The sequence below is a fragment of the Mus caroli genome, unplaced genomic scaffold (assembly GCF_978045245.1).
Source record: "Mus caroli unplaced genomic scaffold, Mus_caroli_1 scaffold_10, whole genome shotgun sequence".
NCBI lineage: Eukaryota > Metazoa > Chordata > Mammalia > Rodentia > Muridae > Mus > Mus caroli.
In genome coordinates this window covers 95,123,662-95,142,692 of record NW_028227265.1, presented here as the reverse complement: position 1 = coordinate 95,142,692, position 19,031 = coordinate 95,123,662, and the positions used below count along the sequence as shown (strand labels likewise).

The following is a 19,031-nucleotide window of genomic DNA, read 5'->3' as shown; positions in this document are numbered from 1 at the left end:
AGCACCCAGGGCTCCTCTAAGTACACTCTAAGGAACACAGGACTGTTTCTCCTCAAATATAAAACCACTTGAAAGGTTCATGCACAGCGAGACCCAACTGGCACAGCATCTCACTAAACACGGGAGTCTTATCTGAATTTTATGCATCCTCCAACAATGATTCTCAATTTTGCACATGAATGAAGACAGCGAGGAGAGATTTTTTAAAAGACCAAGCTTACCCTACACCAGTAATATAATCAGTCCAGGACTAGGAATCTGCTCCCAAAAAGTAGGGCATCTCCTGGGGCTTGGTAAAAAGGTGAATTATCAAGCTCTGCTACAGACTAACCAGAAGAGAAACTCTAGGGTGTGGCACAGAAACAAACCTTCCAGTTTGAGAACTATGATTATACAGCTGCAGGAGTGTATAATTCTCCTGAAAATTACACATAAACTGTGGTGTATACAAGACTATCCACACCCATCAGCAGATTCTTAAAGCCAAGTTAACAAAATTATGAGCTCCTTGTATTAATCAGCACATTTCACACTGTGGGTTCCTAGTGATCTGGACGATCCTTTCTGGGCTCTGAGAAGTTCAAACTGTCTGTGAAACAATACTAAGATGATCTTGCTTTCCTTCACTGCCAATAGTGATGGTGCTTGATTCCGTAGCATCATGCCTTGGTCATTCAGAAAATGCATCCAACACAATGCTCTCAACACAAACCAAACCTTAACACTACATCACCAAGGGGAGCCATCAAACGGTACACGCCAGTCATCCTCTATCACCAGGTCTTTGTGGTATTTTCATGCTAGTTTTCCTGAGCCAGTTTCATATGGGAATATTTTTCATGCAAATGTAATTACATTAAATTCTAGCCTCTGAAGTACATATTTGAGTTAAGGCTGTGCCACAATGAGAATCACATAAGCACCTCTAGATGTGACAGCCTACTTGACTAACACTATGCAGCTGTTTAAGACAGACTTGACCTCTTCATTTGGCCCACATTCTCCAGGATGAACACAGGAGCCTATTACTTAGAAGAGAACAACAATCTTTGCTCCCAAAGATAGACTTTAAACTTTTAGAAAAATATCTGAATTTTATAGTATTATACAAGCTTTTATAATATTAGCAGTTTCCCAATAACCATTACTTTTCTAAGACTGGTGTTACTAACAAACGTGTTGCTTGTTATTCTTACAAAGTTAGATGTTAATACTTTGAAAGATCTGCATGACATACTGAAGTAATACTTCCCAAAAGACCAACCCATATAATAAGATCTATTTCTGTAAAATAAAGCCCGTGAATTTTAACATACCAGGAATATGAAAATTTCACTGATAAGGCTCAAAATTCTCCTCACAAGAAATAATTATCCAAACCCTGTATTATAAAGAAAAAAAATCTATTATTTGAAAAGACCATTGCAATAGTACTTTCTTCTCCACTCCACCATCTATTTCATGAATTTGATCCATATACTACACACAACAGCAGGGAAAAGGCAAGAACTGGGCTGTCTTCTACAAAATCTGGCATTAAACTGACTCAAACACAGAACACCACCTTTTTTCAGTAATCTTAGTTTCACAAGGTTTCTAACTGCAAGTGTAATTTACTCTCAGGCATCAGAGTTGATATACTTTTACTTCTACATTTTAACTTATACCATAAGTCTCAGCAGATGTAACCCAGATTAACAAAAACACACTCAATATAGTCATTTCTTCTCTCCACAGTACTGCTTTCTTCACTAGTGGTCTGCAGCCAGCCACTGACTGGGAGTGGGAAAAGACCAAAAATAAGAATGTGTAAACTATACCCACGTGCTGTCTGTAGCAGTATAGTGATGTACACTTTGCGCTGTGTTCTGCCCATGGTACCCAATCGATCGCCCTCTGTCATTGCTTCACCTCACTCTCCTGGCATTTCAGTTCTTTTCCTGATGTCACTCTTACCTGAGCTGACAATTTAGATACAACAGAATGAGCTAACCGTGCTTCCTTTAGGAGAAAACGATGGGGGTTCTTGACTTAGGGACTTCTGGAGTGGATCAAGATTACCTGCACATAATTTGCCACCAATTGTTCTGATTCTTTATTATTGCTGCTAATCCCTTATTAATTTATAAATCAAACCTTACACTAGATGTATGTTTTGGGGAAGCAATTTCTCTAGCGCTCTCGGGGGGAGGGGGGATTACTCCACCTTTGAGTAGGAAGAGACCTGAGACCAAAACATCTGAGAAACATCGTTTTCACTCTAAGCGCTCTCTACATATTTCCTCCCAACTAAACAATCCCTCCTGGAAGGAAGAGAGAAGGTTCATTTCCTAAGAAAGTTACTCAAAACTCAAGATGTTCCTCTCCAAGGATCTATAAGATCTATCTAAACAACTACTGGAGGAAGCCATGCTTCTGCAGAGCTACCAGCAACTCAAGGGTGGCGGTTTTAGGACGTGAGCTGACATGGACTTTAGGTGATACAGCTGCGAGTCACTGAAGCTCCTTAACTAAATTTAGTAAACTCACTTGTCTTAGTCAGGGTTTCTATTCCTGCACAAACATCATGACCAAGTTGGGGAGAAAAGGGTTTATTCAGCTTACAATTCCACATTGCTGTTGATCACCAAAGGATGTCAGGACTGGAATTCAAGCAGGTCAGGGAGCAGGAGCTGATGCAGAGGCCATGGAGGGATGTTACTTACTGGCTTGCTTCCCCTGGCTTGCTCAGCCTGCTTTCTTACAGAACCCAAGACTACAAGCCCAGGGATGGCACCACCCACAAGGGGCCCTTCCCACCTTGATCACTAATTGAGAAAATGCCTTACAGCTGGATCTCATGGAGGCAGTTCCTCACCTGAAACTCCTTTCTCTGTGATAACTCCAGCTTGTGTCAAGTTGACTCACAGAACCAGCCAGTACATCACTGTTTCACCAAGTAAACTTGAGTGCAATCATCATTTCTTTGATCTGCCATTGGCATCATTCTTGAGGGTGGAGGATTGTATGTTCATAGATTCCCAGGAATAGCATCCAAACAGGGCAAACAAACCCCAAAGCAACTGAAGCTGATCTATTTGAAGGTGGAGCATTCACACAAGCAATCCCAGAATGGCTTGTTCTTTTCAGGGTGCAAAAGAAGAGAACAAAGCAAAGGAATAGAGTGCATTTGACTGTTGTTTCTTACAATTTGTGGGATACAAAGGAATAGATTACATACGGGATATCAGTTTGATATAGTGGCAGTTGTGTACCTCAATATGAATGATAAGATGTGCAACTGAGTCTGAACTATTGGGGCATGGTACATCTTTGGGAAAATCCCCAGGTCATGGTTTCCTCCATGTGGTATGGGGTGTGGCATTCTTTCCTGATGAATGGGGTCTACTGAGTTAGAGGACGCCTCCCAAACAGCTGATGGTCTAGAAACTATACTGCAGTCCCCCAAAGCAGCACATACTGGATACGACTGTAAGCAGGCGGTGGCTGCTGGCATTCAGAGTTCTGCTTTGAGTGATAAGACATACAAGAGAGGCTGAGCTGTCTTCTCAGAATGAACATGCCAGCATGAGAGAGGTGCAGCAGGATAAAGACGTGAATGCATCCTCCACATGAGCCCTGGTTTGGCAGGAAAGGTGGGGCAGGGGGCCCTAGGGTGAAGGTGCTAGACTGCTGTTTCTTTATGGGGTGCAAGGAATAGAGTACAAATTAGATCCATGCTAAATAGCCCCTAACATCCAAAAGCTCAGAAAGCGTGGGAAGAATCAAACAGTGAAAAGGAAGATGGCGAAGAAGAATTAGAACAAGATACCCCTCACATCTAAATTTAATAGAGAGGAAGAGAAACCTCTGTGATCCTCAATAACAGGCCAGTACAGGGGACTATGGTAACCAGAGAATAATACACTGGGTCTGAAAACCAATGCACGAGTCCCTCACAACCTGCTGCATGAAGCTGCTTGAACATGGGATAGGTGAGATCAGTCTGGCTGCCCTGGAAGCAGAGAAAATGATTAATATAATGACTCACCAAGACAACGTGAGAAAAATTAGTCCCCGAGGCACTACAATGCCTCACACAAGGATATTTGGTTATGACCAAGAGTTCCTGTGTCAAAGAATGTACATCAAATAGGATGGGCAGAATTGAGTGTTAAAGACCATGTGTGTGTCCCCACCAGGTGTGTGTCAGCTTCCTCCAAGTGTGTAACAGTCTCCTTCCTCAAGATTGAAACATTCCATCCCACAGGAAGCTCCTTAAATAGTAAGGTAAACAACTCAAAATAGCTTCCTGAAGTCCCTGAAACTGAGCAGATACTGTCATTAGGCCCCTCCCTAACAGAGCAAGCAATAAAGGCTGAGAGTCCCTCTCACAAGAGAGGGCCGAGTGGCAAAGACAGCTCAGGAAGCAGACTAGTTGCTTGGAAGAGGTTTCGGCCTGTTGAGCTGCCTGCAGGCTGTGCAGTGCGCTCTAGGTGTCCCAGTGTTTGGGAGCTGCCACTCATGCTGGGGTGGGCGTTGGTGATAGTATAGCTGCCTTGGAATCCTTTTTGCTCCCAATAAAACTCATTGGTCCACCAAGTGGGACTTTGCTGGTATTCATTCTCTGGTCTGTCATTAGATCCCTGTCTAGGGTAAGTAGTGGTGTGTTATGCTGAAAAAGTATACAATACCAGGCCAGACAGGATTATATTCACAGGAGAGTTAAGATGGGGGTGGGGCTTTTGTGGCTTTGCAGAGTGAGTCCACGGAAAAATATGATCTTTACGAAATGGAATCTAAATGACTTACATTGCTCATAAAGTGTCCAAGCAAGGGGTCTGAGAGAAAGGCAGGGCAGACAGAGTCTGTCCAGGTCTCCAGACAGGATTTCTACCAAGCCAGAATTTCCAGGTAATGGGCTGACAAAAACCCATGTACTGTGCCTGTCAGCCCCTGAAGGCTTTAAAGCCTGAAACATCTCAAAGGGTCAAAGAAGGGAAAGAACAGTACGGTGAAAAAACACCAAGTTTCTCCTGGGGCAGGCAGTTAGTCCATTAAGGGTATGTTGTGCACACTTCTCCCTAGAAGAAAGCACACTAGGGTAAACATGTTTGCCCAGCCTAGAACCCTTTCAGCAGACGGGCATGACTCATGGAAAGGCAAAACCACGGCGCTTATCAAAGCCTGTCAGAACCAGGAAGCTGGATCCCAGCAAGCACAAAAGGCAAGAATATAGACCTGCTCCCCTTTGGTCCCTAGTCAGGCTGGACCCCTAGGACACCCAGTGTGGGTGGAAGGGTGTGCAGCAGCCACAGATGAGGTAGCAGGGTGGCTTGTGAAGAACTGCATATTTAGCTATTTGGAATCTCTATCTAGTAAGATGCCTAAATAAGGAGGCTGCCTCCCTTCACGGTGCCATACCTAACTGCTCTACTGATAGGATGACTGATGCAGGTGATGAGATCTTTTAGTGTTGCTTTAAACCCTACTAACACTTTGAAATGGAAATGTCTCAATTCAAATGAAACAGCAAAAATGTCCTGGTCTCTCTTCCCACCCTTGGGATTGTAGAAATTCTCCCTTGGTGGAAATCCTACCCTTATCCGCTCTTCCTTAGAATACTCACAGAGGTCAACAACTGCTGGAGAGCACAGACTCTGGGAGCACGACCTGCAAGCTGGGCAGGGGCTGTTGTGCTGCTTTAGTGAGTGGTCAACCACACCGCCCAGGCTTTCAGTGAGGGAACCCATTATACAACCCCAATAAGCTCAATGGCTCACCAAGCCAGACTTGGGAGGACTCTTGCTATGCTGTCACTGGTGCCTGATCTGGGGTAAAAAGGTGATTATTCCCACCTACCCAGAAAACACTATACAACAAGGACAGGAAATAACACCACTCATCCATCATCTTGCAGAAGACTTGAGAACTATCTGGTGAGCTTCTGACAAAGGAACATACAATTTTAGTAGAGTCCTACTATCTAAAGCCGAGAAATCCCTACTGTGTAAGTCCCTTAGAAATTGAGATCCAGGTGGTCTAAGAGTGAGGGATCGTCTCAATAACTGTTCACCAACACAAGGTTCATTAAGCGTGTGGATTTCCACCAACACTTACTTCTTTCTTTAAAGATGAATTTCACACTGCCAGAACCATAGTCATTCAGACACATCGATAACTGACAGAAAAACTGAAAAGGGCATTATTAACATAACTGCTGAAATTCACGATACTGAATACCAGTATTTCCATATTTCACACTGGTTAAATACTGAGTTCTCAGGCGAGAAGATGGCTCAGCTAGTCAAGTGACCATCATGCATCCATGAGAACTTGAGTTTGGCTCTCCAGCACCCTGGAAAAGCAGCAGTTACCAGGTAACTAGGGTTACCATTTGTAGCCTGAGTGCTCAGGCTGGGATGACAGGGGGATCCCTAGAGCAGTGACCAACCAGCCTAGCCAAACTGTGAGCTCCAGCTTTGACCTCCACACATGAATGTACACACATATGCATATACGTGCAGACCTATACAAGCATGTACATATAACACACACACAGTGTTCTATTAAGACATCAAAGGCCAAAACATCTACTATTATATTTGTTTCATTTGAATTATGGCAAAATATACATTATATAAAACTTACCATCAGAGCTTTTTAATACTTATAATTAGTATGTGAGTGAAAACAGCACATGCTCTAACGCACATGAGGACAATTCTGGAGCTGGTACTTCCCTTCTACCATTGCTGTGGGATCAACTCGGGGCATGAGGCTTGCACAGCGAGCACTTTTCCCTGCTGAGCCATCTCACCCACTCCCATCTGAAACTCTTTTAAGTCTTCAGCTCAGTATGTGCTTTCAAATAGTTGTGACTCCCTCATTTTATTTGCTATTTAATTTTTCATTTGCTTCTGTGAATCAAAATATTTAACAAAATTTATCAGGATTTCCTTAAAACTCTTTAGACTTTACAAAATTTCTAACATACCCTTTGATTTCATGAGGATCACTCAGTCAACCACTATATATTTACAAACAAATGAACAAAGGGCAAGACAGCCCTGCCCCCTGGGGACCCTGTGAGGCGGCTCAGCTCCGCAGTTAAGGGCACTTCTGCTCTTGCAGGAGACTCAGGTTTGGTTCCCCGCACCCACAGAGGACTTCTCAAACTCCAGCTCCAGAGGCTCTAAGTCCCTCTTCTGGCCTCCAAGGGTTCCAACACGCATACGAACACATGCAAATACACACACATATGAAAGTGTAAAAAACAATCTTTAAAACAAGCATTCTAATATCTTACTTACTGAAGAGTTTTACTTTAAATGCCAAGGATAAGGGCTAGAGGGATCGATCGGTTCACCACAGACTCCACCACTTGCCTTGGAGTGTAAGATGAGGGACTATTTCTTCTTCACTTTCAAAGTTAGATGATTGTTTTTACCATCAGGAAACCAATTTGAGAAAGTCATGACAGCTGTCAAATTATAAAATAACTCAAAACATAATTTTATTTCTCATTACTATGAAGTTGCCATTCGAGCAGCCAAACCTAATGATTTTAAGACAACCACATATACAGGTTTAGTCTACTGTGTCACTTAATAGCTATGTGACTTCTGACTTTGACAATAAATAGGTAAATTAGTACATGAAAAAAATCATTATTTCTATATATAAGAAAGTCAAACCCCGGGCTGGAGAGATGGTTCCGTGGTTAAGACTGCTCTTCTGGACGTCCTGAGTTCAATTCCCAGCAACCACATGGTGGCTCACAACCATCTGTAATGAGATCTGATGCCCTCTGATTCTGTTGGCTGAAGACAACTACAGTGTACTCACATATAAATAAATAAATAAATCTTTAAAAAATTAAAAAAAAAAGAAAGTCAAACCTGAGATTAGAAATATTAACCTAAAAGGCCCCCTCTTCAAAAGTACACTGAATACCTATATTAAGTTCTCCTTGTTTCCATAAATTCCCAATAGGATAACAATTATACATTCCACTACTACATTATGAATACTGCCTTGTATGGGGAATACTGGATAAATCAAGTTTTTAATACCTTGCTCTACAAATTAGTTCAGAAGAATTTTTTTTCCAAATGAAATTTTCCTACACAAAAGAACAACTTGGCATCTCTATTCCAGACATTATTTTACAAAACAGCTATCATGTATTTATTAACTGTGTCATCTTTTTTTAAAAAAAAAAGGCAAGTCTCCATAGTCAGTACCAGGTAAGCACATGAAAAAGGAGAAAGGCACAATGTATGAACAGACTGGATGGCTAGCTCTATCAGAATGAGGGCATCCAATCCTGCTGAATCCACCTGGACTTGCCCAGCCTTTTCAAAAGCACATCTTAACAAAAGTCATCTAACTATTAATGTTTATTCGATTCTTTAAGAAGAAAAGTTACAAGTCCAAACAAACAAAAACCTGCCACTAGCCATGTAGGTACAACCAAAAAGAATCTCCATACTTTATTTCTCCATTTCCTATAGTTAAAAAAAAAAAAAAAAAAGACTTATTTTTTAAACTGAACTAGGAGCTGCCATTGCACAAAGAACCGAAAGGAACCCAGTGTCATGGTCATGCCGCTTTATTCTCTAGAGAGCCTGCGCACACAGGAAAGCAAACTTCCACAAAGCAGGCGACAGCAACCTTAAACCTGACGGAGCCCCTAAAGCACAGGGCCCCATCACACGCGCCACTAAGACTTTCCTCTATTACTTGAAGTCAAAATGATTTTCAAAAAAATTAGGCTCAAAGTCCATCATCCCAGGCTATGCCTAGGCTTTAATAAAATCCCAAGAAACTCACCCTAGTCCATACATACATATTAAGAAGTACAGTGTTTTTCAAACAATACACTAAAAGTCTACTGCTGGATATCTGCTTCTCTGCATTATGGCTCGTTTGATAGAGCGAAGGGTTTTTCCTTTGACCTCAGCCTTATACTACAGCCTACTCATGGAGACTAATCCTGCTCATTTCTGATCAAGAAACCACATGAATGACACGTAGCTCAGCTCACTTTCTATCATAAAAAACAACTATAAAAAACAAAAATGTAAGTGATATACAAATTTATCTGGCAAGTCTTTAACATCAAGGAGGCTAAACCAGCAATCACCCTCTCTCCCTGCACAAAGCCAGCTGGTCAAATGGCAAAGCAGGGCACACATGTTCTAGGTAAGGAACTAGCCCACCCATCCTTCTGATTAGGAATTATTCCCCAAACAGTTCTGACACCACCACTCACAGGTCAGACCTCCCCAGCTTCTCTCCCCCAGCATGCACACGAGCACATGTGCACACAACGTCACACACTCTAAAGGAAGACACATATATGCACTCACCATTTGCTCATGTCACGCCCTCCTAAACATCTATGCACTGAAACCTTCCAGTGTGGCAGGGCTAGGAGGTGAGGCCTTTGGAAAGTGACTGGGCAACTTAGAATGAAAGTTAGAGCCTTTGTAAGGAAAGACATGAGTGCTCTTTGTACCGCTCTCTGCTCACCACTAAAAAGTACTAAAAAGTTGCCAGTCAGCAAGCAACTCAGAGACAGCTCTTACCAGAAGCCACCCTCCTGGGACCCTGATCTCAGATTTCCAGCAATATGAGAAGTTTGTATTACTTATAATCCACCCAACTGTTACACTTGCATAATACCAGTACAACTGACTAAGAAATAATCATAAATATTTATGAATCTACTAGTTGCTTTAATAGAATGATGCTGAGCTAGGGGTGTGACTATTGGTGGAGTATTTGTACACACGGATAAACACTGGAGTCAATCTGACCACACACCACACAAAGGCAAAACTAATCTAGTAAAGAGAAAAACAGATAACCCTACAAATGTGCTTAGAAATGCATTTGCAAATCTTAGCCATTGGCTCTCAACTACTGTTACATTCGTAAGAGCAGCATTGCTTAAAGAGACATTTATTCTCCAGCTTCTTAGAAAAGTCAAACCTAACACTGAATATCCTTTTGTACCTGATGCTAGACAACAAAGCAAGTTGCAGGGAAAGGCAGCTTCTAGGACAGCTTCTATGACACCAACGAACTAGTATATAGTCACAAGATGAATACAGTTTTGGGTCAAGGAGGAGACCGAGTCACATGACAGAGGCAGGATCATAATAGCACTAAAAAACTATCATGAAGTGATATCACTGCCACTGTGATGTCACAATGCATTACTTCTATGTTCTGTGACGATTCTGGTGTAAACAAACCTAATGTGGTGTACCTGTACTGCCCCTATCATACGAAACTGTAGCGCATGCAATTACCTGTGGTACAAAGACTTGGTTATGCTAAGTCACCAGCTTGATGTATTAATTAACTACATTAGGCTTTTCATCATTATTTTATACTTAAAAAGTGTATACAAGGAAAGCAGCTTCAAGCAGATCCTGCAGAAGGCACTGCTATCATAGGAGATGGTCCCTGAGCACATTCCAGGGGGAAAAAATCCTAGCTTCCAATGCAATGGTACTGGGAAGTGAAGGACAGTTATAACAATTATTCTGACCTGCTGTTGACCTCCGCTACTTAATATATCTGTCCTACTTCTTCTTCCTCTTTTTTTTTTTGTTTTTTTGTTTTTTTGTTTTTTTGTTTTTGTTTTTTTGTTTTCTTGTTTTTTTTTTCGAGACAGGGTTTCTCTGTGTAGCCCTGACTGCCTGGAACTCACTCTGTAGACCAGGCTGGCCTCAAACTCAGGAAACCGCCTGTGCCTGCCTCTGCCTCCCAAGTGCTGGGATTAAGGCATGCGCCACCACTCCCGGCAATTATCTGTCCTACTTCTTAACAATAATATACACAAAGTACAATGAAAATAAAATTATTTAAAATAAAAAAAAAATCACTGTAAGATGAGGATTCAAAAGATAAAAATATTTTGTTCAACTGTAGAATGATTGTTTTAAGTATTACAAAAGAATCAAAAGTTTAAGATTTTTTAAAGATTCTAAAGTGGGCAAGACTTGACCAGGCATGGTAGTCTGGGCCCACTGCTACCATAGGGAGAGAAGCAGAGGATTGCCAACTCGAGGCTATCTGGGATACCCTGATAGACCCTGACTTCCCAAACAAAAGGGAATCAAGTTAAGCTCAACACGTCACTGAAGACAAACAGATTTTTTATCCATTAGGATGGCTGTAAGTGTACAATGTTTAAAAAAGAATCTACAGTAGTACAGGCCAGTGCTTAGGCCTTCCTATTAACTCTCCAATAAACCCAGACTTATTTCCAATTCTGCAAACTCCACTCATGCCAAGTGTCCTTAAGAGTATACTGTGTTCATACTCTATGTTTATATACAAATTCCCATCACTGTGTTACTACTATCAGAATTCACACTGTTGTGCCACTGGACACGTATGAAGCCTGAAAACAATACCACAGAGTAAACATGTATAATGGGCTGTGCCATCCAGGTTTCTGTAGGCACGCTGTGATGGTCACACACAACAGAATCACCCAGTGATGTATTTCTCCAACCTTATCCCTGCCATTAAGCAACAAGGAACTGTAAGTGTGTGTACAGCTTGTGTCATCACCTCCTCCTGAGTATGGGCTGAGCCCACTTTCTTTCAGAGTAGCCCACTCAGCAAATGTGGGATGAGAACACTATCCTGCTGCTGCTGCCTTTCTCTGAAATCAACTGTCATGCTGTAAGCTACTCTATGAAACTCATTACCTCGGTCCTACAATTTTCAAGGAACCCTTGGAACCAGTCTCAGCATTTACATAACCCAACATCCCATAATTCTAGTATGTTTTTGTCCAAGAAGAACAATATAGCCACAAAACAAAATTTTAAGAATGTATATCATGCAGGGCGTTGGTGGCGCATGCCTTTAATCCCAGCAACTTGGGAGGCAGAGGCAGGCGGATTTCTGAGTTTGAGGCCAGCCTGGTCTACAGAGTAAGTTCCAGGACAGCCAGGGCTACACAAAGAAACCCTGTCTCGAAAAAACAAAAAACAAACAAACAAAAAACAAAACAACAACAACAAAAAAGAATGTATGTCATAACATCTTTAGTCAAAGTGGAAAACAGCCTAAGAGCCCATCAATAGAAAGAAGCTTGGTTGTAGCACACTGATATAAGGAAACTATTGAGCATATAGAAACTATTCATCTATTATAGGGGGCGGTACTGGCAGGTGCGAACTGTATGAATCCATTTATAAAGCGTTTAAAACACAACTGTTAATCCCAGAAAACTGAACGTCCTGACTTGTGGTGACTTTTTATAAGGGTCTGAGGTATTTGTATGCATCCATTCTCTGCTTATTTGGGACTCCTACTCGATTGTCTGCAATCCAGGCATTTAAGCAAACAATCTGAGAGACTGAGGGATATTTCTGCAGACAGTATAAGGCAGAAATATGAGCAATCTTAGATAACAGTGTGCTTGTTACTTTTTCCATTATTGGAGATATATTTGTAAAGTCATCAAACAGCTAGTTTCTTCTTTACATCATTCAAGAGTGATACCTGACTGAGGCAGAAGAAAAAGACCCTTCATGCATCTCCCTACCTCAAGCTCCCTGTGAACTGTAAGGAACATGCACATGTCTTAGAAAACACAAAGTACAAACAACCCCATTTCCAACCAGTGATTTTAAGTCTATGAAAGAATTTGCAAAGCAAGATTTTTTTTTCTACCATCACAGTCAGACCTTTCAATCCCGAGAGGCTGGGCCTGTAGCACTCACTGCCTGCAATCCCAGCACCTAAGAGGCTGTGGCAGGGGCATCAGGAAGCCAACCTAACCTAAAGTAGGAAGACTGTCTCTAAGAAAATGAGAACCAAATAAGGTAACTTTACCAGCCGAATCAAGGTTGTTGTCGCAGGAAAAACCAGAGCGGCCCAGACTGCACAGATTCCCACTCCAGGCCTGAAGCACTTGGATGACTTTTTACCACAGGTTAGACATTATCCAGTATTTAGCTAAACAAACAGCTGTTCTGGAAGGGGTGAGGATGGGGAAGCCAGCATCATCTTTATGAAAAAATAAATAAATAAATAAATACATAAAGATCTGGAGCAATTTTGTGGGGTGTGTGCTGCAGGGGTCCATCCAAATCAAGAAAAGAAAACGGACTTACTACATCCTACATTTGGCTACCTTTGATACTAAAATGCCTTCTAATATACAGGACAAGGACAATACAGAAGCCTGCATCAAGCATTTTCAATTTACAGTAAACACTATGCTGGGCATGGTGGAGGCTCTGTGAGCTTAAGGCCAACCGGATTTACATAGTGAGTGAATTCTAGGACAGCCAGAGATACGCAGAGCCCCTGTCTCAAGAAAATGGGAGGGGAAGGGAGGGGAAGAACAGTAAATACTATGAGGGGCTACAAGGATGAGTCAGTGGTTACAAGTGTCTGCTACTTTTCCAGAGCACCCAAGTTAGTTCCCCTGTCACCCCTTATTTCACACAGATCACAACCACCTATAACTCCAGGCTGAGGGGATCCAGCACCCTCAGAGGAGACACACACACAAACACACACACACATACACACACACCCCACACATGCTCACATATAAATACATACATACACACACAAACTTTAAAAACTCAAATTAAGCTTTAAAAATAAATACTAAATACTGAGATCTCAAAACTGAACTCTCAAAAGAAAATGTCATCTGAACTCTTCTGTAAAAAGAAATTTCACCAAAATGATACCAGTTTGTTAGTAAAAATACATCACTAGTAGGAAATAAATTAAGATAATTCTACTTTAAATTGGTACTTAAAAAGCTCTGGTGAGCCAGTGTAGTGCACACCCAGAATGCCAGCACTCCATAGACAGAGACAGGCAGGGCTGCATAGTAAAACCCTGTTTTCAAAAACAAACCTAAACTAAACAATCTGTTTTAAAGGAAAGATTCCCCAACTGCTCAAAACCCAGAATTAATAGCCTCTTCCACATACTCCAAAAGATATTATAACATACTCCTACAGGCTACACTTTGAGGTTTCATTATTATTCTCTAAACTTCCTCACTGCACAGTGCGCTCTATAAAGTTAAGAATTACCTGCCACCCCAAGGTTTTGCCAGTATTTAACACATTAGGAACTATTACTAACTATAATTTTTTAAATTTTCCATGTAAGACATTTGCCTATTTCTTATCCTTAAAAAAGCTATTCCAGAATAAACAATGACTATTGTAACAGTTAACTAACAGTCAACTAACAAGAACTTTTGGCCACCCAGCCTACAGCTAATGAAAACTAGACTTAAGCTTTAATGTTATACAAACAAATATAAAAGTATAGGTTAACTAGAGAATGTTTTTTCCTGTGGAAAATTTGATAATTATTGTTTAGTCTACTTTCTACAAATGAGCTAAAGAACTGAAGGAAAAAAAGAACAAGCAAAGCTGATCAAGGTTAGGTCCTCCTAACTCAAGAACTACAGAAGGCTGCTTCCTGTCTGTAGTCTAATGCATGCAAGTACACTCCAGGAAAGACTCCTCAGCAATCTGTGGGAAAGAGAAGTCATGACGAGAAACAAGCCCTCTTCACTGTGGACCAATGCTAAGCAAGTGAAGTGATGCAGAGACAGATGGAAGCAGCATGCTGGCAGTTAGACACCCCTGAGATAACGCACTACTCAGATTTGGAAAAGTAAACAGTCTACAATGATTTATTACATCAGACTCAGACCTTTCCTTTAGCCTAAAGAAAAAGAAATTGTGTAGTGGCGCATGCCTGAAATCCCAGGCTTTGGGAGGCTGAGGCAGAAGAACCTTGAGCCGGCCAGACCTGTCTTGAGAGACAGAGAAAATAAGTACTAGGGAAAAAAGAAAAGCAAAACAAGAAAAAGAAATGCTATTCCATATAAAACAAGCAAGAGCCTTGACTTTTCATCTGCTTCGATGAAAGCCAACTTATAAGCCAGTTCATCACACTCAATAGTTCCTGTCTAAATATCCAACATAGATCCTGTCATCTGACCGTCTCCACTGGGCATCAATCACACCACAGAACGTTAATGAATCACAGACACCAGCTGTTCAAAGTTAAGTTGAAGACTATACAAACACACATACAAGGAAGAGTGTAGTTCCCATTGCCTCAAAGTTCTGATTAAATTGCAACAATATAAACTCTAAGCAATGGCTAACATTAAATAAACAAACAAAAAAAAACCTAGTAGCTATCCCTTTCCATGAGCCCCAGACAACTACTTTCTCCCCAAAACACCAAGTAACTTAGGAACTGGGCACTGCAATTACAAACCCAAGTATAGATTATAGCTTACGCTCAAAATCAAACTGCTGACTCAACAGCAATGTTTCACTACTTTGCTTGTGAACTAGACTCACTTAAACATGTGTGCCTCACCTTATCATCTGTAAAATGAGAATCCCAGTACCTGCCAAGATATAGGGAAAAAATACATATATAAAGTTCTAAGCTTACGTTTCCAGAGCTGACGGGGTTCACACCCACTGAAATGTGCAACAAGAGGAGGGAGCTGGAGGTGCATGGAGCCCTGTGGTAGAGTGCTTACCCAGCAAAAGCAAAGTCCTGGTTGGTGTTGACTGCATCTCAAGACAGAAAAGGCGCTGGAGGGATGCTCTCAAGCTAATTAAGCACTGCTTACTCTTCCAGAGGAGCTGAGCACCCATGCTGGTGACCCACAAACCTGTGACTCCTGCTCCAGGGAATGAATTGCCCTCTTGTCCCCACACAGACACACACACAAACACACACCTGGCAAATACACACATGTACTCGTGAAAAAAAATTTTTTTAAAGAAAAACTAACAATTAAAAGTGGAATGTTTGATACTTTATTTTAAAAGTGTCTTTTAACTTTGTATCTTTCTGTCCTATTTGAATTTATAATAAATGAAGTAGAATGAATATTTGAAGTAGACACTTCAAAGGTACTGTTTTAAGGGCATAGCCTAACTATCTTTATTTATTTATTTTTAAATCAACCAAAAGTATCAAGGCAGTGAGATTACGGCCCTTTTGGTTTTGTTCTACATTTCTGTGTTTTATAAAAATATTCTGCGTTTCAAAAAGAAAACAACTACATACTCAGAAGGGGGATGGGGCAAAAAAAAGTTCAGTTCAGCATTTAGCAATCAGTGCCTATGTGGAGAGTTTCCCCGCCAGAGACTTCTTCCTAGATCCTCGCTCAAACAACCTCTCATCTTTGTCTCTAAGAAAATGAGCTGAGAGACAAGGTAAATACACAATGGACCTCAAAGCTGCTCGCTCGCTCGCTCTCTCTCTCTCTCTCTCTCTCTCTCTCTCTCTCTCTCTCTCTCTCTCTCTCTCTCTCTCTCCCTCCCTCCCTCCCTCCCTCCCTCCCTCCCTCCCTTATCATAAGGCACACAATACCCTTATCACTACGGTCTCCGACTAGCCGGCTGTAGTCTCTCCAAACAGACAGTCGACTTCAGAGAAAACGTTTCACAAACCCCATTGTCTTGCGTTGTGTATATTAAGACTATGAGAGATTCTTAAAACACTTGTTGAGTTACCGTACACTTCTTTTGGCCCGGGACTGTCTGTCCTCCAGGGACAAAACCGTGCCGTTAAAAAAAAACAAAAACAAAAACAAAACTGGCTCACGAACGACAAAGCTGTCCCTAAAACGACTCAAATGCAACTTGTCCCAGGCAGGCACACTCTGAACTGATAAAGTTTTAAGCATGCCCACATCCAGGGTTGACCGCTACACAGAGTTTGCATAAGTTGAAGTACCACGGTTGCCAACGCCGAGGGGTGAATTCACACCTCGTCCCCGCTTCCAAGTCCCCACCACCCCATGCACTAAAAACTTCAGCTCTCGGGGTGAAGTGTAAAAGAAACACCCCTACTTGTCCCGCTAACAACCTGTAACTTCTTTGTCCTGGGTCCGATCACCTTCCCTCCGCTCCGAACCCCGTAAACCACAACTCTCAAGTCCCAGACAGACCTGCTGCGAAGTGCAGGGGAGAAGACTTTCGGCCGGCCATGTCCTTGGCATTCACGTTCGCGGCGTCCACCAACCTCTTCACCCGGGACACGTCCCCATTCCGACAGGCCTCGAGCAGCTCCCGCAGGGCTCCACTCACGGCTGGGACCCCCGGGCCGAGGCCCGCCGCCCCGGCTCCCAAAGTTGCCGTGGAGCCAACTCCGGCCGCCTCGGGACTCTCCGCTAAACTCGAGCCAGGGGACGACGGGGAGGAAGACGAAGACGAAGTCGGGGAAGAAGCGGACGACGCGGAGTTGTTCCCGCCGCCGCCGCCGCCGCCGGCTGGGGTGGGAGCGACCCCGACGGCGGCGGAAGCTGCCGGGACCGCGGCCGGAGCAGCCACGGTGCAGACGGCGCCGTCCACCGGGTCGGGAGATCGCGGCCTGTCGGGCGGGTCCCGGCTGCCATCCCCCTCCGGCAGCGCCAGGCCGTGCCGCGGGGAGGCGAAGGGCGCCAGGCCGCCGGCCGTGGGCGAAGCAGGGGTGGGTCCCGGGCCCAAGCCCGGGCTGAGCGGCGGGGGAGGTGGCGGTGGCGGAGCCGAAGCCCCTGGGGCGGGCTGGAGCTGTTGCTGATGATGGTGGTGATGATGCTGAGAGCGACGCGACGCCGCCATCTTCCCACTCCCCCGTACTGTCACTGCGGCAACGGCGCCACCGCCCGCCCTCACTTCCGGATTCTGGTCCAATCGGGATGCAACATACCCGGAAATGATTCTTGCCGAAGTGGGTGGAGTCCGAGAGAAGAAGGGAAGTATTGGAAGCTCAGAGAACAACCAGCCTGGAGGGCGTGGCTTACTTGTGGAGCGACTGGCTTTTGTGACGCCCTGGCGGGCTGGCTGGGCAGATTTGAAAGTTGTGGCGAGCCACTACCTGTCTAAGAAACTTCTGCCTTCCTTCACTTTCTGCGGGATTGCTTCGGACGGCTTCAGTCTTCCCTCGGGTACCCGTCAGTCTGCTGTGTCTCTCTTCAGAAGAAGCTATTAAAGTGTAACTTATGCAAACATCTACCAAACGTCCTCGTCCGAAAATGGAATTAATAGTACCCACCTCACAAAGTTGTTTGCAGGAATAAGTGAGCTAATGCATACAAACGCTCTGAAGAATACATAACTATAATTAGCACATTGGGAATATTTTTAAATGCAGTGTTAGATATCTCTCCACCTTACTGTCTCTTTGGTCTCATTCTGACACAGGACAGGAGGGAAGGATAAGGGCACTTTATTCTCTAAGAGCATTTGTACTTAATTCCGGAGAAAGGAATCCATGCACGTACACACTGCCAATAGCTCAGTGTTGGGGTCTGAGAGTCGGATTATTGAACTAATACCCTAATACTGATTAGATCATGGGCATAGCTCAGAATTATCTGAACTACATTATCTTTTTCTGTCAGCTTATAAAGAAACACAGACACACACACTCAAACCACAATGAGATCTTTCGCAGGTGCAGGAAGTTCTGCCAGGTGGTCGGCTCTGACTTAAGCCATTTTTGACATAATAGTCCATATTGACCTTTAATTTGATGGGCCCTATGTAAAGCTTTGTGGAATTCCTTAAGATTAACAAACCTCAGGACAGACAGAACATAACAGGGGATGTGACCAGCATGACCCTTCTCTGAGTCAAACTATTTTTCTGTGTCAAAGGCTGGTAGGCATATTACAGCAACAATATGAAATAGCTGGCGAGCATGGAACAAAATGGCCGCAACTATGCTGGGGGGGCAGGAGGACACACCGCTTGGTTTGTCTGTTCAGAGTTAAATCTAAGGATGCCCTGAGAGGCATGCAAGACTCAGTGGCATTGGGAGTATGCAAACCTAACTAGACAGAGACTAAGAAGGGACAGGTGTGAGCAATGGGGGAGCGGAGTGGGGTAGGGGGAGCACCGGCAGAGAATCTCAGAGACTAAGCAGACCACCTGACATGAGAGACAGGGCCAAACTCTGGAATGACTGACTTCTTTCTTCTGCTTTGCTAGCCCAGAGACAACAGGTAAAGCAAGTCT

General features: G+C 43.1%; 1 protein-coding gene across 1 annotated transcript in view; it reads right to left on the bottom strand.

Moving 5' to 3' along the window:
• Positions 1-17,671, bottom strand: part of Tnks (tankyrase) — a 141,223-nt gene extending 123,552 nt beyond the window's left edge. Inside the window, exon 1 of the mRNA XM_021169245.3 lies at positions 16,982-17,671. Coding sequence (XP_021024904.1) covers positions 16,982-17,633 — 652 coding nt within the window. The 5' untranslated portion in view covers positions 17,634-17,671. The remainder of the gene's footprint in view (positions 1-16,981) is intronic.
• Between the last annotated feature and the right edge of the window lie 1,360 nt (positions 17,672-19,031).